At 43.9% G+C, this 26843-nt stretch overlaps 2 protein-coding genes across 16 annotated transcripts; one reads left to right on the top strand and one right to left on the bottom strand.

The window, feature by feature from the left end:
• Nucleotides 1–1789: 1789 nt before the first annotated feature.
• On the bottom strand, nucleotides 1790–7118 carry LOC133417665 (hydroxycarboxylic acid receptor 2-like). 2 transcript variants are annotated; one of them, XM_061705622.1, is made up of 4 exons: nucleotides 6569–7118; nucleotides 4826–5260; nucleotides 4256–4436; nucleotides 1790–3690 (listed from the first exon to the last, which is right to left on the bottom strand). In XM_061705622.1, exons 2-4 carry the CDS (start codon nucleotides 5204–5206, stop codon nucleotides 3188–3190), a joined length of 1065 nt encoding a protein of 354 aa, XP_061561606.1. In that variant the 5' UTR covers nucleotides 5207–5260; nucleotides 6569–7118; the 3' UTR covers nucleotides 1790–3187. The 2 variants fall into 2 exon arrangements, with proteins under 2 accessions (XP_061561606.1, XP_061561605.1); XM_061705621.1 differs by having other exon boundaries at nucleotides 4826–5263.
• Nucleotides 4111–26414, top strand: stxbp4 (syntaxin binding protein 4). Of its 14 annotated transcripts, none has more exons than XR_009770374.1 (20): nucleotides 6673–6960; nucleotides 7218–7255; nucleotides 9001–9074; nucleotides 9155–9250; nucleotides 10145–10214; nucleotides 10566–10640; nucleotides 12320–12550; nucleotides 12978–13116; nucleotides 13735–13841; nucleotides 14279–14468; nucleotides 14932–14998; nucleotides 15187–15227; nucleotides 17499–17585; nucleotides 17697–17762; nucleotides 19704–19907; nucleotides 20969–21085; nucleotides 21182–21231; nucleotides 24721–24851; nucleotides 24979–25056; nucleotides 25162–26414. XR_009770374.1 is itself a non-coding variant. In XM_061705603.1 (19 exons), exons 3-19 carry the CDS (start codon nucleotides 9008–9010, stop codon nucleotides 25198–25200), a joined length of 1848 nt encoding a protein of 615 aa, XP_061561587.1. In that variant the 5' UTR covers nucleotides 4111–4469; nucleotides 7066–7255; nucleotides 9001–9007; the 3' UTR covers nucleotides 25201–26414. The 14 variants fall into 14 exon arrangements, 9 of the variants coding, with proteins under 9 accessions (XP_061561587.1, XP_061561588.1, XP_061561586.1 ...); XR_009770375.1 differs by having other exon boundaries at nucleotides 25219–26414; XM_061705603.1 differs by lacking the exons at nucleotides 6673–6960; nucleotides 24979–25056 and adding an exon at nucleotides 4111–4469 and having other exon boundaries at nucleotides 7066–7255; nucleotides 25091–26414.
• The last annotated feature ends 429 nt before the right edge of the window (nucleotides 26415–26843 follow it).

The raw sequence follows: 26843 nt of genomic DNA on the forward strand, positions 1-26843 counted from the left end.
TCTGTGTATCCAGGCTACCCTGGCAAAGGTTTGGACCAGATGTCTCTTAAACCCAGCGCCCCTTGGGTGTCATCGCAGGAAGCCGATGAGGAGGATGACTATGACGACGACGACGAAGACCAGAAGCTTCCAACTTATGTCGTGCACAACCGCAATGGCTATCAGCAAGAGCGAAAGGAATTCTCCAGAATGCATTACTCCCAAAAGAAACAAAATGTACCTCCCTACGTTCCCGACCTGGGAGACTACCCGAGATGGCCACAAAGGGGCTGAAAAGGTAAATGCAAATGTGACTTTCTCAAGATTCAATTGGGTAATTTGCATTATTTTTCTTGCAGGTTGAACTTGCGTTGATCCACTGGTTCCTTGCAGAGTAAGATTTAATAAAACTAAACTTGAACATTAACTTGCTTTGGCTTCTTGTCTTGTTTACTGCAATGCTAACATTCGAGTGGCTCAAATGGTTTCAAATGATTGCCCTTTTCGATGGATGGCATGTGTTGGCTTAATATTTTCCTAAAAATCCAATCTTTCAAAGAATCAATCCTTTTGACATCCGTTACACCGATTTTTCATTCACCGACGCTAAGCTCGAATGGCATTGGATTGTCAGCCCTTTAATCACGCTTTCTCCTTTTTAGATTGTTAGTTGGCGTGCTGACATTGGTTTGAAGTGTTACAATTTGAATACTAGTTACGCTGCTTAAGTTTGACTTGCTCAAATGGCTTTGGATCGTTGCCCTCTTTACTAGGTGGCAGCTGGCTTTGCATGCTAACATTAGCTTAAAGAACAATAGACGCGCTCGGGGTTTTGCTCAGACTTCAACTGTTTTCACGCAATTCAGACTTGCTGTAAATGTTTTTCAAATCTTTTTAAAAGACCAGAAAGTTTAACTTTTGACAAATTTAATTCTGAACGTAGCAACTGCTCAAGTTTCTTAAAACGATTGCAATGCTAAACCTGTTAATGACGAGGGAGTGGCTGCACGGTATTCTCCCTCCCAAAAGCGTCGCCTACCATAGCTGGCACAGGGTTAGCGACGCGCGACCCTAAAACGCAAATGCTATGACATGGCGCTCCCGTAGCATTTCTGCGCTCCCCCTCAAGTATGCATGCATGCCCGCAACCGGCCGACTTGGCATCCGGTCTTTTGTCCTCAACTGCGGTTTCAGTCGCTCTGCGGGGCTGCCAGGTGATTGGACAGCAGCGAGGCGTTTGCTGCCGCAGGTGGAGTTTTGCTGACAAACCTCTTTGGCGTGCAGGCCAGTCCTAAACCATTATGATGCATCTCTCCCACACGTCTGAAGAGTGATGAGCTCTGCATCCTCGCCGTCTGCTAATGGCGCCGCTGATTGCTGGAGAGGCTTCACGAAAGTCGGAGTGGACCACTTGTGCTTTCCGCTATCGGCGGCGCCGGCCCTGATTTGGCCCTTCAGCGGGAAAGTGTCGCTAACGCGAGGATGTCGACACTCGGCTGCTAGAGAGGAAAGTCAAGCTGACATCTTAAAATGGCCCAGAAAAATGCTGCTCCAGTTCTTCTTGGTACCAGGAAACTGGACCACATCAGGCCTAAAATCTCTCATCGTCCTGTGTGTCAGAGCGGATTTTAAAATCTGTATCGGTCTTGAACATGTATTCAATAACTTTTAGTTCCCTATGTCAGTTGAGTCGTGTTATGGCAAGAATCACTCAATTAAATGTTCAATCTCTCCATTTTAGTGCCTTAAACTAAAAAAAAAAAACAGAACAGTTCAGTTGTATTGACCGATAAAGTATGAGACAATTGAATTTAATATTTCAGAACAATTTTTATTTACTGTGCCACAAATTTGGCGTAGTTTTATGCCGGACTGTCAGGTGCTCCTGATATTTTGACCAACGTACAAACGAGTACGACAGAATTTGAGAGCAAAAATGCTCCCCTTCATCTCCCGGTCCAGTCTGGTTGCCACGGTGACGATGTTCCATTTTATCAGCTGAAGAAGGTGCACTCCAAAACTGACATCTTGATGCAATTTGCCTTTGTCTTGATGCAAAGCAGCTGGGAGCGCATGATTACGAGCTTGCGAGTGAGAATGCTGATGATGCCGATGAGGCCGATGAGGCTGATGAGGCCGATGAGGCTCTCCACTCTGATCTCGCGTTTGGAGGCGTTGCTGTCGAAGTCTTCGGCCGACCGAGCCGCGCGCACACACAAATATGCATGTATTCCAGCATCGAGCAATTGCAATGAATATTGTCATACAAATCTATTTGTTTTTTCCCCCAGACAGATGTACAGTATATTTAACCTCAAGGGAATTTTATATTCAAAATTTCAAGTTAAATGAATAAAATGAACATTTCAAATTAAAAACTGAATAAATTCATGGTGCCATATATTGCGATTATAAAAAATGCTCTAATTGTCTCCTTTCATTGAGTTCAGGGGTGGGCAAACTTGTTCAAAGGTGACTTTATTTAAAAAAAAACAAAAAAAAAAATCAGTTAAAATGTGTACATAACGTAGCTCATTTTATTAATCAAATCCTTGAATTTTCAATAGTGCTATAGTTTTTTTTTCTATTTTCTATATAATGTATATGCACTATATAAGATTATTATTATTAGTAGTAGTAGTAGTTTCCCTTGAAAATCAACGCAAACAAATATGGGCGTCTTTGTTGAACTGGCCAAGATGTCGACTCAACGGAGTTTGTAATAAAAGTGGCGTCAATTTATGCTTGTCAGCTCGTTGCGAGTCCAAGTCGTTGAAAAAGCAGAAGGTTTTTGTTTGTGCGTCCAACGAAGCGACACTAACATGGAAATGAACGAATGTATTTTTTACATTTTCGACATCAACAAATAAAAGAAGAAACAAACTGACGAAGAAAAGTAGACGTGCTGATGTAGTTGTAGGATTTGTCCACTTGATGGTGCTGTCATTCGGTAGTACTGTATGTAGTTTTTTTTACAAAATGTCCGATTACGTATGCGTTTTTCTTTCTTTCTTTTTTTTTTTAGATGCAATGTCACTCCGACGTTTTTAGATGAACTATGGAATATGGCTCATTGGAATATGGAACGGACCCCACTCACGAGTCTTAAATGTCTGGGAACATACGAACAAAGGACTTGCAGAGAATCGCAGGGCCGCATCGAGACAAAAAGCGGGACTCTGAACTTGTGGAACAGGAGCGGCCCCTTTCACAAGGCTTCCCCGGCTCGGGCGGTCCTCACATTCCCGAGCTCCGTCTGGCTGGTGGACTGCGACGTGGACGCGGACCGCTCGCCGTCCTCTCCCCGCTGGCATCGCAGTCTCCGGGGGACGGCCGCCGAGAGCTCCTTCCTGAAGACGGAGCTGGAGAAGACGTAGACGATGGGGTCCAGGGCGGAGTTGAGGAAGTTGAGCCCCAAGGACACGATGGTGAGCTGGGTGAGCGCGTAGAAGGCGGCGCAGTCCCCAGGCCGCAGCGAGCGGCTCAGCCACAGCCCCAGCGTGGTGACGGTGGTGGGCAGGAAGCACACCAGGAAGATAGCCACGATGGCCCCGCACACCCGCATGGCCTTGCGCACCTTGTCGGGTTTGCCCATCTGCCGCCGCTTCAGAAAGCAGAAAATCCGCACCGAGCAGAAGAGGAGCAAAGCCAGCGCGATGAAGAACTCCACCACCGTCAGGATCCGGTGCATCGCCACCAGGACGATGATGCCTACCGAAAGATGTTGCGGCATTTATTCCAGCGCTTCTGCAAACTTTTACAACCTAGTCGCACCCAAAAAGTACAGCGGAGCGCTACTATCGGAGGGGGATGCTCGGGACCTTTTTTGAACATACAGTAATCCCTCGTCTATCGCGCGGCTTCCGTTCCAGACCGCCCCCGCGATAGACGAAAGCGACAAAGTATTTTCCGTATTATTATTATTATTATTATTTTTTTTTTTAAAGCTCATGCATACAATATGGCCAGCAAACAGTATATGCATGTGAGGTGCAGGTATTACGTTTGTCCACTTGGGGTCGCCATCCACACATTCTTCACTATAGTAACTGACAGTGAATGTGTGTATGCCTTTAAAAGGCGGGTGTGGTCCGCTCTCAAGTCAGCGAATGATCACGTAGAGTCGGGCCGTCACCATGGAATCTTTTCCGAATCGATTGTCCTCGAGACATTTGGTCAAGTACTCGAGGAATTGCTGCCCCCGCCATGCCCACCCCAAAAAATCCGCGCGCTAGTAGGATATGGCGGGAATGTCGGAGGGGCTCTGGGTAGATACCGCGTGAGGCCTCCTTGTAGGAGGTGAAGAAGAAGCACTGGGTGGCGTTTCCGCTGCCCTTGATGTGGTTGTAGGCCAGCATGGGCAGGCGAGGGCTGCCCACCAGCAGCCACACCGCCGCCGCCGACGCCGCCGCCTGCCGCTTGCTCATGCGGTTCAAGCGGTGGTGAGGGTGGACCACCTGTGGGCACACAGCACGACGTCATAGCGGTTGGTACGTATATGTGTGTGTGTGTGTGTGTGTGTGTGTGTGTGAAATGCAACAAACACAAAATGTATTTCCATTTTATCATGTTTTATTATCAATGTATTATTTGTGTAAGGAAGCAATATAGCGGTTAATTCCAAAAGAATGATCCGTGGTTTTAATCCACTTTTTTTTTTATTTGGGGAAACATCCGAGGGTATTGTTGATGCGTTCATTCAAAATGAAGAAAAGTCATCGCAAAAAGTTCGATGACTTTGAGAAAGCCCTTGTTAACGGGCGAACCAACTCCATTTCAAAGTCATCTTCATAGCCGAACCCTTCGTTGAATTCACTCAGCATAGCGACGAAGTTGGTGTTCTCACCTTGAAGTATCGGTAGAAGGCGACGACGGTCATGAGCGCGATGCTGGCGGTGCGGTTGGTGAACATCAGGAAGAGGTTGAGGCGGCACACGGCGTCGCCGAACACCCAGTGGCCCCGCAGAAGCGCGTCGATGCGCAGCGGGAGGCTGACCAGCGCCAGGAAGTCGGCCAGAACCAGGTTGAACAGGAACACGATGTTGGCGTTCCACGACTTGATCCGGAAGCAGAAGATCCACAGAGCCACCACGTTGCCCAGCAGGCCCAGGACCACGTCCACGGTCAGCACCGGGGGGAGGATCGCGCCCTCCAGCTGGATGCCCACCGGCGGGCACCCGCCGCCGCCGCCGCCCGGCGCCGGCGTGGTCGCTACGTCCGAATCCATCGCTGACGTCTTGCAGACTGTTTGTGATTTCGAAAGGCAGGAAATTTGCTGCTTCTGCTTTTGACATTACAGGCCCCCCCCCCAAAAAAAAGCACTTTATTTCAACATTGTCACCTTTTCTGCCCTTCATTTTTCCTCTTTTTGTTGTACAAAAAAAAAAAAAAACGATACAAGACAGCATTAAGTGTGGAAATAACACCCCAAAAAAACCACACACACGCAGTAGAATTCAGTAACAAAGTGTGACAATAAAAAAGATGCAGACATGTGACCTAAAAAAGTATAAACCCAAAAACCAAAACGGTTGAATTGAAACGTTATTAATCGTATCGAATCAAAATGAGTCATATTTGGAATCATATTGAACACCGAACCCTAATTTGCCACCGGTGGGCCTGGCAGCGCCTTGCGTGGCAGCAGTCGGCCATGAGCGGAGGAACATATGTGTCGGTGGGTGAATGTGAATGTGAGGTTTTGTAAAACGCTTTGGGCGCTGCGATGGTGGAGATAAAGTGCAGGCCATTTCATCGATGAATCGGTCAATCATTCTTTTGATTATCGATGAATCGTATCAAAATGTCCATCGCTTTGGTCCACAACGGGACATTATGTCATATTGACGGTGCCGAAAATGCACAAATTGAGGACGATTCGGTTTCCGGTTCGCTTCGTAACATTGGTCAGAAAATCGGCAAAAAAAGTTGATCGTCGTTTTCCAAAGTCAAAGCAGATGTTTGCAAATGGCTTTTTTTTTTTTTTTTTTTTCTCAACACGAAGATCATCAATTGCGGAAATATCAAAATGGTTGTCAATTCATTCGTTTTTCCGAATCGTCTTTTGCACCAATCAGCGTGTTGGGCTCATTTTTGCCACCCGAATGTATTCCGAGGTGGCTCGAGTAGCCGCAAATTGTACCCCAGGAAGAGCACTATTACTTGAAAACAATATGACGCGAGGAAACGTCCAAAATAGTCCCCCAAATAATTACTTGAGTAAGACATTAGAAAAAACAGGGCGATATAATAACAGTAGTGAGTGGAATGTAGCTCAATGCAATGGAGTAAAAATACTGTTTCTGCCCAAAACAAAAAGAAAGGGACATTGCATTAAAACTACTCCGACAAGTACAATTTCCCCCCAAAATTATTTCATAAACGTAGCGCATTACTAACCACTTCTGAACGGATTCTAATATCCCTTGAAAGCATTTGTGTATGTTTGCCTCATTCAAAAGGTCACTTCCAAGTCAAAAACTATTCACATTAGGCATGAAATGACATACAGTATATACACTATATTTCTTTGACATTATGTAAGTAAGAAAGTTATTTAGTGTATATCGCGCTCATAGAGAGGACTCACCAAGTGCTTCACATGGTCGTACAATCATCTAATTGTATCATAAGATATAATAATCATCACAGTCATAATTAGGTTTCACACTGATACAAGAAAACAAACTTGACGAATGAAAAGTTATCTGTTCTGGTCATTTTGTAGCACTTTTTGGAGCAGTGTGATGAAAGCTCATTTGCGTGCACTTTGGTTTCGTCACACGCTTAGCACACACGGGAAGTGGTCGAACCCGGCGTCCCAAAAAAAAGCGTTCGCTACAATTAGCCGAGTGCTAATTGCTCATTGAACGGCAGAACTTGGGGAAAAGCCACAAGATGCCAGAAGACGCTCTGCAAACTCAACCCAGGAGCCATTTGTGTGCGATTAGTGTTTGTGTCGATATACTGTCAATGCAGCAGGTGAGTGCATTGGCCTAGTTGTGTGTGTGTGTGTGTGTGTGTTTGCGTGGGACAGGTATCAGCAGGGATTAGCGTGTAAAAGTGCGTGCGTGCCTCCCCATCTAGGCGCATTTCCATCCTCCGACACACGCGCGCACACGCGCACACCAGCCTTGTCTCGTCAACGTCATCCTCGGCGACAAGCGCAGTTCTGTCATGGCGGCGCGTGCGCGTGCGCGTCCGCTCGCTGACGTCGTGCGGTGTCGTTTCTCCCGCAGGAAGCCGAGTGCGTCGATGGACTGCCGCTGCTCTACTGGTGAGCTCCTTCCTTGTCTCCTACCTCCTCGTTCCCTGCGCCCTCGCTTGCTGGGTGGAGGTCGCGCGCTCGTGTAGTTGCCGTTGTTTGCTCGCGTCCGCTGCCGATGCCACTCAAGCGTGCGCCGGCCCTTTCCGAGAGACGCCAACACGGAAACGCTTCCGGTGCGGGTTTCACTTGTTGTTTTATTCATTTATGGATGTGTTTGCTCAACATAGCTAATAATCGCGTTACGGCTGATAGATTCCGCGTTGTTCAGAAATGAAGTGCCTGATTTTTCTTCCCAGAAGGATTTGCATTTTGCTACATTTGACGTAAACCTGTAAAGCCTGACCTATTAAATAATTGATCATTGAGTTCATGTTCATTTGAATTTGAATTGAAATTGAATTAAGTTCCAATTCCGGAGCCATAATTGATCCTCTCGAACCAAAACCAGAACATAAAAAAAAAATTTTTATTTCCATACTACAGTGCATTTTGTATTCATTCCGTCTGGGATCAAGCTGAATTGACTCGCCAATCAAATCATGTTTCCCCGTTTTCAGTAGTTCGGCTGCTTTCACGGTCACGGCGATAGCAAAGTAACGTCCCCCAGGAGCTGTAAACGTTCAACGTGACGTCACATTACGCACCTTATCTCAAGTCGGCGGCAAAACGTGCGCCGCAGATTGCAAACATGCAGACAATATGCCAAAGGTGGCTCCATCTCGGCAATTTCCAACGTTCCAGTTGGTACCGCGTAAACCTAAAAAGAAACTTCCGAGAGGACACACGGCCACGTACGTCCCGCAACTGATGGCCAGTTGAACTAGGCTAGTCGTTGCGACTTAAAATGTTCAAAAAGTCAGTCAGCACTCAGCAAGCAGGGAAAGGGGGGGGGGAAAAAAAGCAATGCGTGTGTGCAGTGGCGCTCCTAGCTTGATTGGCGCTGCCACGGCTTTTAAATATTCTTTGTGCAGAGAGAAAATCTTCAAAATGAATTGTTATATTGTTGTGGTCTATTTACGTCATTCATTTATAGATCATTTTTGCTCGGGGTTAAGTGGTCTTTTTTTTTTTTTTTACTGTACATGTTTTCAAACATGTACCGTAAGGTTAGACAAATGTCCTTTTATAGAATTGGGTCAAGTCAAGTCAAGTTTCTTCATGATGAGCATATGTGCAAATGTTAACGATCAGATTTTTTTTCTGCACCGAATCGGATCGAGAATCGAATCGCTCCCATACTGAATCGAATCGTATTCGAATTTCTCCGCCCGTAAACATATCGTTTTTGAATCGAAATGCGACCCGTGTATCTCGCTGTGTATCGAATCGGCCTCGTGCCAGCGATTCCCAAGATTCACTTGTGACTTGATGTTGACGCACATGGCGTTTGTTTTTTGTGCTGTCGTCGATACGAACAACTTGACTGCGAATGTGGTGCGCGTGTGCGATGTTAATGACTGGCGGCAGGTGATCAGGCAGATTACCAGGAATTAAGCGATCAGTTTAATTGCTGCGCTCGACTCTGCTGCTCACTTGATGACGACGCCCTAGTTGGAGCTTCTTCGCTTCTTTGTTTACGTACTGTGCATCCGGGCCAACGGCTGTATATGCAGTACGGCATATCATGACAGGATTAGCAACCAAAGCTTAATATTGTGAAGCAAAACTAGGATTGCTGGAGACAGCGTCAGTGTGACGTGATTGGCTGATTTCGAGAGGCTTCATTTTGTTTTGGATGTTTTGTGTGCATTCAGGACCATCATGAGCCCGCGCGGCGTCACTCGAGCCGTCCGCCGGCTGGAGTTCCGCAACTGCGAGCGAGGACTCGGTCAGCCGGCGCCTTCCCAGCATGCTTCACTTCTTCGGGGTTTTATGTTGTGCTGAGTTTGGGGGATTTTGCGCACGCAGGTGTCAAGATCATCGGCGGCTACAGAGAAATGACGGGAGAGGACTTTGGCATCTTCGTCAAGAGAGTCGTCGCCGGAGGACTGGCTGCGCTCGACGGTCTACTTGCGTTTGATTCTCTTTTTCTTTTTTTTTCCTGGTTATTGTGTTGAAGTCTGGGGTAACACGCTGAGTATGTAAGCAATACAGAGTGAACCCCCGTTTATCACAGGGCCTACTTTCCGGGCCAGTCACGATAGGTGAAAATCCGCCTGATTGAGAGACCGTATTAAATAGCATTTAAAAAAAAAGTTTTACCCCTCCTCTACTCTTGAAATACGTCAAAATGTATTACCGTAATTTCTCGTGTATAATGTGCATTTTTTCCCCCCAAAATGGTCAAAAGTCAGTAGTGCGCATTATACATAGGTATAGGGGGAAATGGGGGGGGGGGGACGTTCCCGTTTTCTAAACGTATGCCGCCATCTAGAGGTTACGAAAAAGCTGTACACTTTCATTCCAATATCATTTCATTCCGCTCCCAGTTGATGTATGAAACTGACACATGACAAAGGAATAAAAAAATTGCATATTGAAACATCAAAATGTTTAACCAAACTACGTAATTTTAGCTAATGAAACTCCACCAGCTCAATGCTAACATAATGCGAAACGCCATGGAGGGGATTATTTAAATTAGCATAGATCTTACTGTAATTGTAAACCTTCAAATAACCGCGACAATAAAGTATGCTGCGGAAATATGACTAGTTGTTCAAATGGAGTTTCTTGTTGCTGACGATGTAACCGAGGGCATCGGAAACTGTAAGTGACGGACCAACTGAGATTTTTGAGTTTAACTTGGGGGCAGACTCATTTTCTTCTTGATTCGGACGGTATTAGGGCTTTTTCTCCCGTAATTTTCTATTTTCTTCTCTACTTCCATAATTGAAACGAAATATATTGATGAATTCACATTTTAGTCGCTCTCTCCATCTCTCCCTCCCGTTCCAGGTCGGCTTAAGTCAGGTGACCTGATTGTGGACGTGAACGACATCAGCCTGAGGGGCGTCACCAACGAGAGGTGACGACTTTGCGTCTCACAAACGTCACGCGCGCGCGCGCTCGTGTGCACTTCTCGTGTGAGCGTAACAAAGCGTGCGCGATGCTCTGTCGGAATGACGCGTCAACGTGGGATTTTATGTGGGGGTGATTTTGTGTGATTTTATGCGGTTCTGATTTAATTCCAGGTGTGATTGAATCAAAGTCGGATTGTAGACAGCACTAATTTATCAAGATGCAATTTTACTGGAGTGCAAATTTATTGAGGTGTGATTTTATGTTGGTATGATGCAAGCAGGACTAAATGTGTCAAGGTATGGTGGTAGCCAGGTGGGAATGCTGGCATCCAAACATGTGTGGCGTTTCCTTGCAGGGCGGTGGAGCTCCTGAGGATGGCATCGCTGTCCAATCACATGTCGCTGCTGGTTGCCAGGGACGACGACTCCAGGTAGGTCCACCTCCTTAAGCATCCTTCAAATCTTTTTTTCCCCCAACAGCCTGTTGTATTCATTTGGTAGTATTTCTCTTGGCTGCACTGCTTCCAGTACATACGTGTATGTGGATGCGAGGTTTTTTTTTTTTTTTTTTTTTTTTTTTTTTTTGGGTCCAATCAGATTTCAGCCTCTGTGTTGCCAAGCCGATCTAATCTGCCCAGGGCCTTCGCAACCAGTAGTGCTGGCCCAGCGAACTTGAACTACGTATATACTGAACCCGCTGTTATGTAGAATTGCCTATTGATGCCACAAGATGGCAGCAAAGCACGACATGAAGCTCCTCAACTTACTTCAATCGTTCCTGGGCACCCAGATGCCACAAACAAGATGCCAACAACACAAAAACAGCAAACAGGTGAGTTTCTCTGTGAGTAATGGAGGACGCTTTACCCCCCAAAAGTCAGCGAATGCGGAAGCACGAATATTTGGGGGTTCACTGTAGCAGTTGGCTTTTGCTATTTTATTGTTGGTTTGTCTATTTGTGAGGCGTCAGCGGATTCACCGACGGCCTCCGTACCGAAAGCTCGGCCCGCCACTGTGCCGACGCGTGCTCGCTTCCCACGACAACAAGTGACGTGGTAGCTGTCGTGTCAGCTGAAGGTCAGGCGTCAGTGTTTTGGTTTTTTTCCGGGGGGAGGAGAGGCGGGTGTCAGCTGAGGCGATGCGACGGGACACTCCGCATCACGCCGCCGCCTCGTCGGCACGGATGCGGCCCGGCGAGGCGGCGGCCACGACCGCGGCGTCGCCGGGCCGGCGGCTCCGCGACTCGCACTTTTTCAACCGCCTGGCCGCTCTTTGCAATTCGCAGCACGCTAGCACGCTAGCAGAACGGTCGCAGAGACTAAAACAAAGTGGGAACAAAACATTTGTTTGCTCTTGGCTTCATTGTGCGTCCGCGTGACGGAGGCAAACGCTAATGCTGACGCTAGCCTGAGGGGGAGAACACGAGCAGGATGCACAAGGGCGACGTCCTATCGTCACGTCTTTACATCGAGACCTTTGTGAATTGTTTTATTCATTTATAGCACATATACTTGATTAAATGATTTTTTTAAAAATACATAATACAATTCAAATGCTCTTGGTTTTATTTGACTCAATAATTGGTTAATGACTCTTAATGAAATTAATAATAAGTAATAGCATACAAATTGGAATGAATTATTTTATTTTTAAAATAAACTTTTCCAATTTATTTTACAGACGCATACGTCCCCGCGCGCACACCTTAGACTGGTCGCAAGCCGATCGCAAAATAATACAAATACATGATCAATAAATAATAGTTTAAAATCATTTAAATACACTGAACGTTTTTATCAATATTGGTTTTGTTTTATCTTTTTTATTTCATCACTTAAAAGGTTTATAGTTGCCACAAGATGGCAGCAAAGCCCACTTTTGTCTAAATGGAGCTCACTTCATCGTAGTTCCTTGACACCGAGATGCCGCAAGATGGAGACAAAGTATGATTTTATTGCTTTTGCCTGAGCACAAAAAAGTATCGGTTCCAAAGAAGAAAAACCGCATTGCGGATATGTTGCGTTTTCACTGTACATATTTTACAACAAGTCATTTATGAATTCCTTCATTCATATCGTGATGGTTTGTTTGTTGTCGTTGTCGTCTCCAGGCGGGAGTTTTCCGAGCTGATGGAGAAGTACGGCTGCGCTCCCTTGGCGGCGTCCGGCCGCGTTTCCCCGACTCAGCAGTCGGCGGGCGAAACCCGAGCGGAAGCGCAAGTGCGGACCTCCGCACTTGTGACTCAAGTCCCGATTTTGCGTCCGGACGCCGAGAGCCCCCGGCTGCTCGGCCCTAAAGAAGGGGTCCCCGTCTACGGCCGTGCGGCCACGCCGGCCTTCAGGTGCGGCCAGAGACGCTTCAAACTTCCGCAAAGAACCCGAAAAGCAGCGGTTCTCAAACGTTTTGGGTTCCGGGAGAACATTTTCCGAGGACCCCTCCGTAATCCGAACGCCATTTAAACATAAATGCGGTGGTGCCTCGAGATATAAATTGCATTTGTTCCGTGACCAGGCTTGCGATTTTTGTCATGTGTTTAACAAGAAAAATAGCACTCTGTCATATTGCACTTGAGAAGGAAAAAAAAACATATCGTGATAACATACTTACATAGAACGTAAAGAATCGATGCATCATCATTTAAAGCTTCAATTCGATTCATTGTGCGGATCCTTCTGAGGTACCCGCCTTGGCCAGCGGGGGCGCTATACTATAGCCATGCAGACAAACGAAGAAGTCACCACCGCTCTCTCGTTTGTTTGTGCGTGCAGCGACAGCGTGATCCAGTTGATCTGCATCGCCAAGGGCAGCGGCCTGGGCCTGGGCCTGGTCGTCGTGGGCGGGGCCAACCGTGCCCAAGGTCCCACGGTCTTCATCCAGGACATCGTGGCGGGAGGCGACTGCCAGAAGGTCAGCCGACACGCGAGTGGCATTTCTCTAGCAGGTCATTTTTGGAGTCGAGTACAGTGGACTCCCGCTTAGAATGTACACAGGCAAAAAATGACTCAAATTATTGCAACTTATTGAGTCACTGAGAGTAGCGGTGACTCTTACTCATTTTGGTCTGTATTATACTGCCCCCCGATGGCCAAGGCGGGCACACCAGAAGGAGCAGCACAGTGAATTGATCGCAGCATTAAATCATGCGCAAATATTTACATTCGGTAAATATTTTTTTAGAAAGTACAATATTATGGAGTGTGATTTCCCTCCTTAAAAATATCTTACAAAAACCTTTTCCAGGGGTTTTTAGGGACATGGGAACAGATGAATGGCATTTCCATTCATTTCACAGCTAAAAGATGATTTGAGATGCACAATGCTCATTTCCACCTGCAGTCCCATACAGGAAACACAAGCACAAAATGCATCAAGCAGTGCATTAGCTGTTTCAATTTGTCGATTTAAACAAAATGTAACGAGAACAAGAACTCAAATTTGAAAAAGAAAAAGAAAAACCCAAACCATCAAAATAAAGCGTTTCGAATGAATGTTTCTTCCTGGTCGTTTGCTGTATTCGGTGTGCAGGACGGCAGGCTGCAGGTGGGAGACCAGCTGGTGTCCGTCAACAAGGAATCTCTCATCGGCGTGACGCACGAGGAGGCCAAGACCATCCTGACACGCACCAAACTCAGGTCCAGCATGCCCGCAAACTCTTGTCCGGAAAAGGAAGTTGAGCAAGCAGTAAACTGCCGCTCGTCGAACTTGTCTTACAACATTACCCTCAAAGTTAAATAGCTTACAGATGATTTGATTTGGAAAAAGTTCACAGGAAGTGCACATGTACATGTGGTGAAAACTCTGTAACTTCTGCAAACGACCCAGGCCAATTTTAGCTACTCCTCGACATACGTTTGCGTCCCACGGTTGAGATCACTTCAACGTAGTCCTTTACGAATTTCATTTGTTCCATGACTAAAATGACGACTACTTTATTTATTATTACTACTTAGAGCAACTTAGAAATCACACAAAAAACTCATAGGTGAGTCTGTGAAAAAAATGCCCAAAAAAAAGTGGATTTGTGAAAAGCAAACCGCAAATGATGTTTTGCTTGCCGTCCGTACCCCAGACCAGATCCCACCGTGGAAGTGGCCTTCATCCGGCGTCGGACTTCGTCCGGCTCCGGCGGCGGTCCTCACGGTCCCGTCGACGGGGGGGCCCGGGGCGAGCCCCCCCCTCCGCCGCCGGTCCTGGTCGCCGAGCTCGCCTCCAGCCGGACGCCGGCCAGCGAGACGCTGCCGGCCGTCGACGTCAGCCAGGTGCGGGCTCGCAAACGGGGTCGTGTCGCTCGGCGGGCCGACTGAACGTCCGCGGAAAAAAGTGACAAATTACCACCTCATAAAATGCGTCCGTGTCACACTAAACAACGGCCACACAGAAAAAGAGATGACTAATATTTGAGTCATATTTACAATGTTTTGGAAGCACTTTAAACAAGCGTCATTTGGCCACCGTTGCCTTGAAATATTAACTTGGTTACATCACTAATTACTGGACCTTAAAAGTAATTTCATTACTTAAATGATTGCAAAAGTAACTAAGAACATGCAAACTCTATATATGTATATATATATATATATATATATATATATATATATATATATATATATATATATATATATATATATATATATATATATATATATATATATATATATGGTCGTTTTTGTGTTGTTGTGTTCCTCGCTTTACATGCTGAGAGAACTTCGAACTTCTTTGCAGGTGAGTCCAGTCTTTAGCCACCAGCGCGCGTGTGTTTCCTCCTCACCCGAGCCTGACGCCGACACGGGTACGAATCCCTTCGTTGCGATTAGACACATTATTAGATACAGAATATAATACCAGGGCATATTTATTTTTCTGTTATATCGTTTCCTACAGTGTCGTCAAGTGCTCAGAAAGGCATGTATAAATGTAAATAATTGTTATTGATATAGTGAAATAATGAGTGTGTTGTTGTTGTTGTTTTTTTAACAGATGGCGGCAGCTGTCGTCTCAAACTGGAGCAAGTGGAAAAGGTGATTTTTTTTTTTTTTCTTTCTTTTTTACAATTCTGTTTATTTATGTATTTTTTAAAAACATCTGTATGAACCACCGTTGTCATGGAAACAGCGTCAGTCAAAATGAAAGCGTCCACTAGAGGGCGAGCTGTAACAAGGATCCATCCTGATTGATCGTCTTATTCAGGCACAACGCAATAAATTTGACTATCATGGAAACTACAGTCATTGATTGTCCTATGAGATATATATATACACGTGCACACAGTATACAAAACAGTTCTATAATATATTATGTATTATAACAGTACAGTTCTAGATTACATTATTTTTTAAAACAAATTTATTTCAGCAGTTCAATTAAAAATCGCGAAACTCATACATTATACAGATTTACTACCCACTGAATGAAATATTTCATGATTTTATGTGTGGAAATTTGAACGATTGCAGTTTGCAGCTAACGACAAACCCAAATTCATCATCTCAAGAAATTTGAATATGACTTCAGAAACAATGACGAAGACAAATGATAAAGATCTTAGCAAGGAATTGGCCTTCGGAAAAGTCTTTCATGTCTTCAATGATTTTCCATTTTACTTTTGAATAGTGAAATGAATGAACTTTTTCACCATGTTTATTGAAGTGCTCCTATATACAGTATATGAATCCCCCAAAATATGAATTTAAATGTATGCGTTGTCTCCCTCCACATATCGAAAATGTGGTCGTTGACTGTTATTTGTAGCTGCGTACAGGGCAAATCGACCTATGCGTTTTGCTAACTTTGTAGTTCCACAAAAGTGTGCAGTAGACAATCGGCGCTAAAGCTCACCGCTTTGTGGCCGTGGCGGGGCATCCGCGTGATGGCTATGGATCTGTCGGTGTTTTCGGGGGGGGGGGGGGGGGCACCGGTCGGTTGGGAGGACGGCGGGGGGCGGACGGAAATATTTCCAAAACGGTCGCTCGCTTTTCCCGCAGCGATCGATCCTGGCACGACAGGCGACACGCAGCCCGGGAACGACACGTTCGTCCCCGAGTCGGATTGTCCCCAATAACGATGATGCGCTTTACATATACTTGACTAATTACAATGATTCAGGACAGACACTTTACGAGTTAGAACTATCGAATGTACGTAGACGCGACACATTCGAAGTGTACAGGATGCGTAGATATGTACAGCAGGGCTCATTCATAAATGAGGTGTATTAAAAACATAGATATGTTTAAAGTTCAAATGTGCAGCTATATAAAAAAGTATCCAATTGTTGATTTTATTAATGACATAATAATTCATTCTCAGGGGTTTTAATTCAATTAATTCATAAAATTGTCATTGATTTACCACTTATTAGAAAAATGTAATTGATTTTAGTATCAATCAATGATCAACAAATTACCCTATTATTAAATAAAGGTTACATGCTAATGTAAGTGATTATTTTACATTTTTATTTTATTATTGCAGTAAATAAACTAATTTAATAAAATAAATACATATTTGTGTGTTTCTGCAATTTTTGTTTTATTTAGATTTTCAAGTTACTAAATTGATGTGTGTGTAAAACTGTTTGTTATACTGATATATATGATATAAATAAATGGAGTAAAATAAGATGTGAACTATATGCAAAATATGTTTTGGTATTTTATTATTTTCAAGAAAGAAATATACAAATTATTCAATAAAATAAATAAATACATATATACTACAAATGTAATGTTTATGTTTATTTTTAATTATTATTTACAGTAGCTAAATTTATTTTTAAAAAATCCTGTAAAATGATATATTTGAAAATATATAATTCATTTAAAATAAATAAGTCAACCAATTATTTAGTAAAATCAACTAAAAAGTATGTATATGTTATGTTTTATATGTGTTATATGTTATATGTTATATATATTATATGTGTTATATATATATATATATATATTATATATATATATTTATATATATATAATGTTATTATTATTGTTATGTTAATTATATGTAAAATAGATTTTGCTATTTTTTTGTTAAACAATAAAAATATAAAAAAAATTTCAAAACATGTGTATAATAAATAAAAATGTAATTAATAAATAGATGTATGAAAAATATATGTCAATGAACCAATTTCTGCAGAAAATAAACTAAATGAATGTAACAAATATGATCTTGTATATATATCTTATGGCGTTCTCTAGTCGTCGGTTAAATTTTTAAGGGGGAAGCAAATTGTTTCAACTGTCGCCATGACAATGTGAAGTTACTTTTATGTTGCTGTGCGTGCGCGGCAGTCAACGTCCGGTTGTGACGACGTGGACGAGATGGAGCGCCTGAGGAAGGAGAACGTGGAGGCTCTGAGGGAGATCAAGAGGCTGCAGGTGAAAGCAACATTTTATTTTTGGCTCTGTTGACGGCGCCAGAGACGCGCAACGGCTAACTTCCTGTTTCGTGTGGATCTCCGTCCGCCATCTTGTTGCGGTCACGTTCAGGATCGACTGTCGGAGTCTCGCAGGGTTCAGCAGCAGATGGAGGAGGAGCTGGACGACGTCAAACTGGTTAGAACACGTTTGAAAAAGACAAAACAATGACGCATCCTGGTGCGTTCAGGTACTTTTGTGACATGATGAAGCATCCTGATGCGTTCAGGTTCTTGGTGCATTTATGTACTCTGTGGTTTGATGACGCGTCCCGGTGCATTCTGATACTGGTAACGCGCTGCAACATCCCGGTGCTTTCACTTGACTTGCGCAGCGTGGGAGCGCGCGTGTGGGCCCGTGATGTTTAAAATAGCTCACCAGGTGAACGTGGGCTCACCTCCACTGGTCAGCTTTACTTTTTTTTTTTTTTTCCTATCTTTATAAAGCAGCTAAAGTGGTCCTGGCTGACTGGCGTGGGAGGATTGAGCAGCCTCCATTCAAAGAGGGGGGGGGGGAAAAAATCATAAAATCAAAATGCTTCCTGCTTTGTTTTTGTTTGTTTGTTTGTTTGTTTGTTTGTGATTCACAGCTGAAGCCTCGTTTGCTCCCACTCGTCTTGCTCGCGTTGTATCAATCGATCGGTTAGCTCAACAAACGCCAGCTTGGAGTCATTTGATTAAAAAGAGGATTTAAAAAAATATATCATTTAGTTCATCTTTCAAGGTTTTCGTGTCCTAGCAGAGAAGTCTTTGGTAATATCGAGCACTAAGCAGCGTTAAGAACGAACTCGGATGAGGCTGTCCAAACCGGGTGAGACAAAACCCGTTAATTCTTTCATGGGTAAGTAAATGGCGGCACATCGTTTGAGTCAGAAGGAAGCAAGGTAGAAAAAAGGTTTAAGCAAAGGATGGAAGGATGCATGTGAAGGAAGGAAGGAAAAGAAACGCCAGGAAGCAAGGCAGGAGGTCACCGACTACGAGTCTTGTGTCGTCATGGCGATGACATCCTAACAGGCATTTGCCTCGCCGTTGCCACGTCAACGTCCACACGAAAGGCGCACGCTCGCTGCCCTCCTTTCATTGGCAGACATGGTTTTTGCTTGGCAGAGTGGCAAGAAGAAGCTTCACGCTGCGTTCAGGTACCCTAATGCCATGCTATAACACCGTGAGGCGTTCGGCTACTGCTCCATTCAGCACTTTGTTCAAGATGAACCCTTGTGATTGGCCGGGGACCGGTCCATTGTTTGTCAGCGTGTGTGTGTGTGTGTGTGTTTGTTATGTAACCTTGTAACTTCCCCCTCAAGTGTCGTCTTGTCGGTCGTGCCCGCCACGCACATTCTGCCTGTACCTTTAAAATGAAATTCCATGTATCCGATTTGGCCAATGAACTATGATAACATTTATTGAAATGAATAAATTGCCATAAAAAGCTGAATTATCATTATGGACATCAATTGCCCCTTAATATTTGTTGTATTCGTTGAGAGGTTTTTATCACTAAAATTGTTTAGTTCAAATGTATTTATTCATTTATGAATGTATTTGTTTCATTTATCTCAATATAAAATCAGTTAATTGTTTGATTGTAAATGACTAAAAATGAAAATAAACCATGCTGTATATACCATTTGATATTCATTAAATTATTGTTTAACTTATGTATTGTAAATAACATGAGTAAACCATTTTACATATGCATTTAACACTTTTAGGATTTTATTGGTTTCTCATAATGACGAAGTTAAAATGAAGACGGGGCAATGAATGATTTTTTTTATACAGTAGTTGGTTGATTGGAATGAAATTAATTATATTACAATTACAACATGGCAACGACTTATTCTTTTATGAAATAATTGGTTAGTTCTAAATAAATGAACTATGAATACAATTACAACATGAACAAATATGAATTAAACACTTTTTGGCGAATGGCCTGGCCTGTCTGTCTGTTTTAAAAGCAACAGTGGCCCTTGCGGACAGAACTTTTCCCACCCTGTTCTAGCGAGTGTTTGGAAACGTCCAACAGGCCCCGAACGCATCACGAGCGAGGCTTCCTGCCCGGCGTCTTCCCTGACAGGAAGCCAAGGCGGCCGCGGAGGAGACGCGGGCCCTCCGGGCGCGGGTCCTGCTTGTCGAGGAGGCCCGGAAGCAAGCCCGCGGGATGGAGATGGACTACGAGGAGGTGGTCCACCTGCTGGAGGCCGAGATCGCCGAGCTGAAGACTCACAGAGCCAAACAGCCTCGTCATCCTCCTCCTCCTCCTCCTCTTCTGGACAATAAGGTAGTTCCATTCATCCATTTTCTTGACCGGTTATCCTCACTAGGGGCAGGGGCTGCTGGAGCCTATCAAATAAACATCATTTTGAAAAGTGTGAAATACATCTCATGCTCACCTGAGTTGCCATTTGTGAAATGTTTTGTGTGCAGATTGCGACAGATGTGTTTCGCTAGTAGAACAGTTTTGCTCAGACCAGCCAATCGGAGAATGGACAAATGATGACGCCGTCGAGGGTTAGCACTATGGACCTGTGAGGATCCATTTGAAAAGCGGTCCCATTTCTAATTCTAGTTGACGTTACGTTGGCCAGCCCTACTGATTTCAAAGGCCCTAAGCGGATTAGGCTGACATGGCAACATATAGAGGCTGAAATCTGATTGGACAAAATCTTGACATCCATATACAGTGAACCTTAGCATATTTGCAGTTCGGTATTCGCACGTTTTTTTTTTTTTGTGGGGGGGGGGGGGGGGGGGACACACACACATATCCTCTGTTATTCACTGTGCTCAGGCCAAAGCAATAAAAGTAGTGCTTTGCTGCCATCGTGTGGCATCTTGGTGCCAAGGAACTATGTTGAAGTGAGTTGAGGAGTTTCCTTTAGCCAAAAGTGCTGCCCTGACGTCATTGTGTGTCATCTTGGTGCCAAGGAGCTGTGTTGAAGTGAGCCGAGGAGCTTCATTTCGACAAAACTAGTACTTTTCTACCATCTTGTGGCATCTAGAGTGAATTCGAAACCTTTTTTGAGAGGGGGAGTCGTACAGACTCCCAGTTCTTGGCTGTTTGCGGCAGGGCTCGGTCCGTATCCCTCGCAATGACAGTACATCGCGCTCACCAGAGTTGCCGATTTTAAAATCCGCGAATGTGAGCAGATCGCTACAGACGTGTTTTGCCAGTGGAACAGTTTGGCTCAGACCGACCAATTAGAGGACGGAAAAATGCTGACATCCTCGCAGGGCCAGCGTGCCGACTTTGAAAGTAGTCGCGTCGCTCACGTGGTTGATGTTGCGTGGGCCGCCACTGCTGATTGTGAAGGCGGCGGCGGCGGGCGTTTCTTGTGGCAGGAGGACAGCGAACGGCTGAAGGAGAAAGCGGCCGTGCTGGAATGCCAGCTGAGAAAGAGCGACGCCGCCAAGAAAACTTTGGAGATGTCGACTACAAAACTGCTGGCGTTTGTCCAGGTAATCACGAGAGAGATGGAGCTTGCGTACCTAACGAAGTGGCCGCAATGGAGACTCACGAAGGATTAGAATTATGTTTGTTTGTTTTCTCTCCAGAATGTTGAAGAGTTTCTGCTTGAAGGACTCGGGCCCACCAAGAGCTTAAGGTACCACCAAAGTCCAACACCGAACTTCACTTTATTTGTAACTCTGAGCCTTTATCATCATCATCATCATCATCATCTTCTTTGATCTTTAGTTCACCTTGAAGAGCTTTACATCTTAATGCACAATTTTGGTTCGTCTCAACTTTCGTCATCCGACAAATGTTGTTTCAAAAGTTCCTCCAAAGGTTCCGCTTCAGTATACTCCGGAAGATCCACTAAAGGGTCCTTCAAAGATTCCTTTAAATGTTCCTCCTAAATTTACTCCGAAGGTTCCTCTGAAGTTTCCTTCAAATGTTTTGATTGAGTTTCCTTCCAAGGTTTGTTTTAAGCTTCAACCTCAGGTTCCTCCAAAGGTTCCTTCGAAGCGTCCTCCAATGATTCCCTCAAATGTTCTGCCAAAGGTTCCTAGTTAAATTGCTTCAAATGTTACACCAAATATTCTGCCAAAGGTTCCTTCTCAAGCTTCCCCCAAAGATTCCTTAAAAAGCACAAGCTTCCTCCTAAGGTTCCTCCTCTAGTGAGAGTTTGTCTATGTGCAGTGTGAGAATCTCCATGTCACCGATTGGCTTTCTTTTTCAAGATTACATTCTTGTTGTATGTATACAGCACTTGGTTTGAGATGCATTTTATTTTTAAAGTTGCTCTTGAAATGGAGTTGAGTTGAGAGTGCGGTGAGAATTTTCCCGTTCGTCTGTCAGCTTCCCTTCCCGCTCGCACGTTTCCCGCTTTGACCCACTTGAGCCCAGGTGGGCCCGCGGTAAGCCGCTTGGCGCTAATGAGCGCCCGCCGCCGTGGAGCCTCGTTAGCCAACGGCGGGCGCAGGGGGCGGTCACCGTATTTCATGTCAAAAGTTCCGCAGAACCCACAAGACGGAACCGCTTCACTTGTCACACCTCAAATACGTAGCAGCGTTAACTTTTCTTACTCTGTATGACTAGCATTTATCAGCTAGTACGTTACTATTATTAGCACTTGTATCATTTTTTTCATGAGCATTTATTTGCTTTTCACCTGTGTTTATTGGAAAATATATATTTTAATAGCACTTATTATGAAATAAAACAACTTTTTGACTAGCAGTTATTAGCCAATGAATAACGTTGACTGGCATGTACCGTAATTTCTCGTGTATAATGCACATATTTCCCCCCCAAAAATGATCAAAGGTCAATAGTGCGCATTATACATTGGTTTAGGGCAAATGGAAAAAACTTTCACATTTTATAAATGTCTGCCGCCATCTAGTGGTTGTAAAAAAATCTGCAGACTTTCATTCCAAAACACCACCGCCACCTAGAGGTTCCGAGAACGCTGTACACATCCCATGAAAATCACATTAAATGCGTTTCGCCTGGTCCTTCATGTTTTCTTGAAAGAATTGTACTCATCTTACAAATTCTGCCTGGGTAATCAAATATATGAGCACAACTGTGCGTTTTCTAATTTACTAAATAAAAGTAGGGCTGTGAATTTCAAAATAAGAGCAAGTAAATTAAAAAAAGTATTACGTGTTCAAATAAAGTGCTTAACGTCAGAATAATCCTAAAAACTAACAAAATACAGATCATACTTCATGTTTTGATGATATGGGTAGAAGCAGAAGAAGCAAAATCATGCATTGTAAAAATGCATTATACATAAGTAGAAGAGTATTCCAGAATGTCTAGGTCAAATCTGGGGGTGCGTATTATACATGGGTGCACATTATACACGAGAAATTACGGTATTAGCGTACAAAAAACATTTTCAACTTTTTCTCTATTAGCAAAAAATATTTTGACTACAGCATTTATTACCATATAAAAAGCTGTAGCATTTATTAGTGCATCACATTTTGATAAGCATCTATTAGCAAATATTTTTTTGACGATAGCATATATTAGCACCTAAATATCTTTTTCACTAACATTTCATAGTAAGTAACTCATTAGCAGTTGTTAGCAAATAATTTATTGACTAGCATTTATGGTATTGGCAGATAAAAAAAGGTTTTTCATTCGTATTTATTGCACACATTGTTAAGCATACAGATGGTTGTTTTGTAAAAGTAGCTTGCTTTGATTCCTATCCTTGAATCGTCATCTCCAATCTGTCCTTCCTCCTTCGTTTCATTTTTATTCCTCCTGATTTGTTCCCCTTTTTTCCTGCGTGCATCTTGTTCAGTGTGCTGCTTTGTCTTTCTGCTGTGCAAGTGCGATTGATTTCAGTGACATGATTCTTGTGTAAGTCCACTTCGGTCAATCGGGTCAGTCAGATTGCGTGTGTGGGGCGAGGGGGGTCGCCGTGTCTCTCATGTTTCATAACCCCCCCCCCCCACACACACACACATGCACCCGGAGATCCCCCACGTTGCTTTGTCCTCCTCACCTGTTCTAGGCCACTGACTGCCGGCTTTTGCGTCGAGTCTGCCGCTGTGCGGGTCGCAAAGATCAAAAACAACAACATACAACGACAGAGCATCGACTTATCGTTTAGTTTTTTCTCAATTGCTAAAACAAGTTCCTTGAAACCTCCACCCATTTTCTCAATACGTTAAGCACCTAAAAAAAAATATTCCAGCTACATTCACAAAACCCCTGACTGTTCTGCAAAACTGAACTATTGCCTCAAAACAGCTCCTGAGTCAATCCACATGAAAACCCATTGAGCAGGCATTTGGCAGAACATCGAGAAAGGAACAGATCATAAAGCTGTAGAAATCCTCTTTATTGTTCACCATAGAAATGCATTTTGCAAAAACAAAACAGGACTCCTCTTAAGCACTTGCAGTACAAAATGTGCATATATTTAAAAAGTACTAGGGCTTCAAGTGTAATGGAAAATGGATGTATTGAAACACCGTCTTTGTGTACAGCGCTGAAATCATCATGAAAAAAAGCAGTTAACCGTTGAGGTCTCAGAAAGTTCCGACTCTGTGCACACGGCGAATCTGCTGAGGTTGGGACACGTCATTGTCGAAGTGCGGACAAGAACACGGTCTACTCCACGACAGTTGCCCGTACTTCATCTGAAATACGTCATTGTTCTTTGTCCTATCCTGAAGCTCCTCGGCGGCCGCCGGGTACGCTGCCTCTGTCTCTCTGATGGTCTCTATCTGTCGTCAAACTTCAACAACCGGGCGTCCCTGGACTGCCTTGTATCGGTTTCTTCACTTCATTCGTCACAACTGTAACCGGCGGTTGGAGGCTATTTTCGTTTATGAGCTAACAGCGTTTACCATGGACGGGCAACTGTGTAAGCCAGTTCCGCATGGCACTACAGAAGACACGTTGCACTTTATCTTCTTTTTGTCAGTGTGAAATCCTCTCAGACTTTGGACATTCTCTGTCTTTTATGCACTCTTTCCTTCTGGCTCGCGCTTATTGCTACGCGAGAAAATGATCACACCGTTCCAGATGCCCCGCGTGCTCCTTCTTCTAACAAGCAGTTCGTTGTTCGTGCGGTTGTGTAGATGTTAAGATGTTAACGTGCGGTGGTTGTTGTGTGTAGTTGCGTGGACGCTGAGGGGGTCTCTCAAGGCGGACCCTCGCGACACAAGAAGAGCTCGTGGACGGCGGCGGCGCTGGCGAAACAAGCCAACGAGCTGAGCGCCAGCGTCAGGAACGTCCTGGAAGTGGACGGTAAGTCACGCTTAAGTCGCCACTTTTACGACTCGGGACTAAAACTTCGGAGAGACTCCGCTTGACCGTTGAACTACTTGACTTGACAAGTCTTGCCTGGTTACATTTGAAAATGTGCATTTTCAAGGATTATGTTTTGGATGAAAGCGGAAAAAAGAAAATGGGAACAAGCCTCATCCGGTACTGTAAACCCCCCAAAAATCAAGTAAGCTACTGTATTTGTTTATGTGTTTCCACAGTAACCTTTAGTAACTTTAAGGCTAAGACTCGAAACTTGCGACTCATCGCACCTCTTGCTGTCTCTCTGGAGCCCCGCATGCGCCTCCTAGTGGCCGCCTGTTGTGAGTGACTGTCCTCCATGTTTCAGCGCTGACCTTCTAGCGGACGCCCTCGAGCAGGACGTGGACCGCCTGGGCCGCGTTCTCTCGCATCTTCTCCGTCGACGCTAAGTGTGTCCGCCAACCTGCATGCGCTAGCAAAGCTCATCCGTGTGTGTGCTCCGCACAGCTAGCGGTGCCCGAGCCAAACTTTTTCCACTAGCTGAAGATATACAGTGGTACCCTGATTTACGTTTTTGTTTTTTTTTTTATTCCGTGACCACGCTTGCAACTCAAATCATCTTTCCCTATTGAAATGAATGGAAATACTATCAATCTGTTCCAGCCCCCCAAAAAACTAAAATGTGTGTGTGTGTGTGTGTGTGTGTGTTTTGTGTGTTTTAATAAGAAAATAGCCCTATACCGTATCGTACTTTATTGGAAAAAAAAAAAAAAAAAAAAAGTATGGTAATAACTTAAACAGTATGTAAAAATTGAAACGAATGGAAATGCAATTCCAACCCCAGAACGGCATTATATTTACCTTATTTTTATTTACATGTAGTTCATAATAAACACTACGGAGCATAGAAATAAGGGAAAACACACTTTATTAGGAAGAAAGAGCAAATCACTGTACAACAGCTTGCGTCGCCTTCAATAGCGCTTATGTTCACCACATCCCACAATGCAACGCGTTGTCCGTGAGGCCGCAGTCAACTGTGCACTGTTACAATCCTGAAAAGGTGCGCCACAACCACAACACACACACACGCACACATGCTCTTCGTGTATGTTTGGTAACGGTACAAGATGATGTACAAAGGAGATCTCGACAAAGGTCTTTTGAGCCGCGATGTCAACCACTTGCAAGCTTACAGCACAAGGTCACTCTTACCTAATGAACACACACGCGGGCATGAGGATGAAGGTGGTGATGATGATGGTCGGATGTAATGAAAAGAGACGCAGGAAGAAAGTAGGTCATCTGGATGCAGGTGGTTTCCTTCCAGTCACCTCCATCTGCTTTTCATCACCTCATCACCTGTTGCTAGGATACCAAAAGCTGCTTGGCCTCACGCGCACATGCGCGCACACACGCGTATCTAAAGATGGAGGAGACATAAGTGAGGATGTGCTTTTTGTTTTTCTACGAGAAGCTACTTGTGTTGAAAGTTGTTTTGTAAATAGGATGTTTGTCTTGGTCATGCCCAAATTTGTCAATAAAGTTTGTTTCCTTGTCTGACGTCTTCTGAGCCCTTTGTTGTGATTTTAAGACCTTCAGAAAAATTCTGTTTCCATTCTACACTGGCATCTTACATTTTAAAAATCTTTTTGTGACGGATTTTGTCAATTTAATATTTTGGGTCAATTTTATAGGGTTTTTTTTTTTTTTGCAGACACATTTTTGGTGGATTTTTAGTATTTTTGTTACATTTTTGAGTCATTCAATTTGTGTCAAATTTTCTGTGTTTTGTTTATAAAAACATTTTTGTAGATTTTGTGACAATGTCACATTTTTTTAGCTTTTAGTAGTTTTTTTTTTTTTTTTTTTTTTTTTTTTTTACATTTTTGGGTAATTTTTTATTTTTGGAGACAATTTCTGTAACATTTTTGGTTGCTTTTATTATTTTTATTGTTTTTGTTATATTTTTGGGTAATTACTTTCTAGTTT

This window comes from Phycodurus eques, chromosome 19 (assembly GCF_024500275.1).
Source record: "Phycodurus eques isolate BA_2022a chromosome 19, UOR_Pequ_1.1, whole genome shotgun sequence".
Lineage (NCBI taxonomy): Eukaryota > Metazoa > Chordata > Actinopteri > Syngnathiformes > Syngnathidae > Phycodurus > Phycodurus eques.

Excerpts from the sequence above, each read along its gene's own strand:
- LOC133417665 (XM_061705622.1), bottom strand. The coding sequence starts at position 5,206 with ATGGATTCGGACGTAGCGACCACGCCGGCGCCGGGCGGCGGCGGCGGC. Across the intron at positions 4,437-4,825 it reads CCTTCTACCGATACTTCAAG|GTGGTCCACCCTCACCACCG; the intron begins GTGAGAACACCA and ends GTGTGCCCACAG. Across the intron at positions 3,691-4,255 it reads CTACAAGGAGGCCTCACGCG|GCATCATCGTCCTGGTGGCG; the intron begins GTATCTACCCAG and ends ATCTTTCGGTAG.
- stxbp4 (XM_061705599.1), top strand. The coding sequence starts at position 6,877 with ATGCCAGAAGACGCTCTGCAAACTCAACCCAGGAGCCATTTGTGTGCG. Across the intron at positions 7,256-9,000 it reads GGACTGCCGCTGCTCTACTG|GACCATCATGAGCCCGCGCG; the intron begins GTGAGCTCCTTC and ends GTGTGCATTCAG. Across the intron at positions 19,908-20,968 it reads CTCCTCTTCTGGACAATAAG|GAGGACAGCGAACGGCTGAA; the intron begins GTAGTTCCATTC and ends TTCTTGTGGCAG.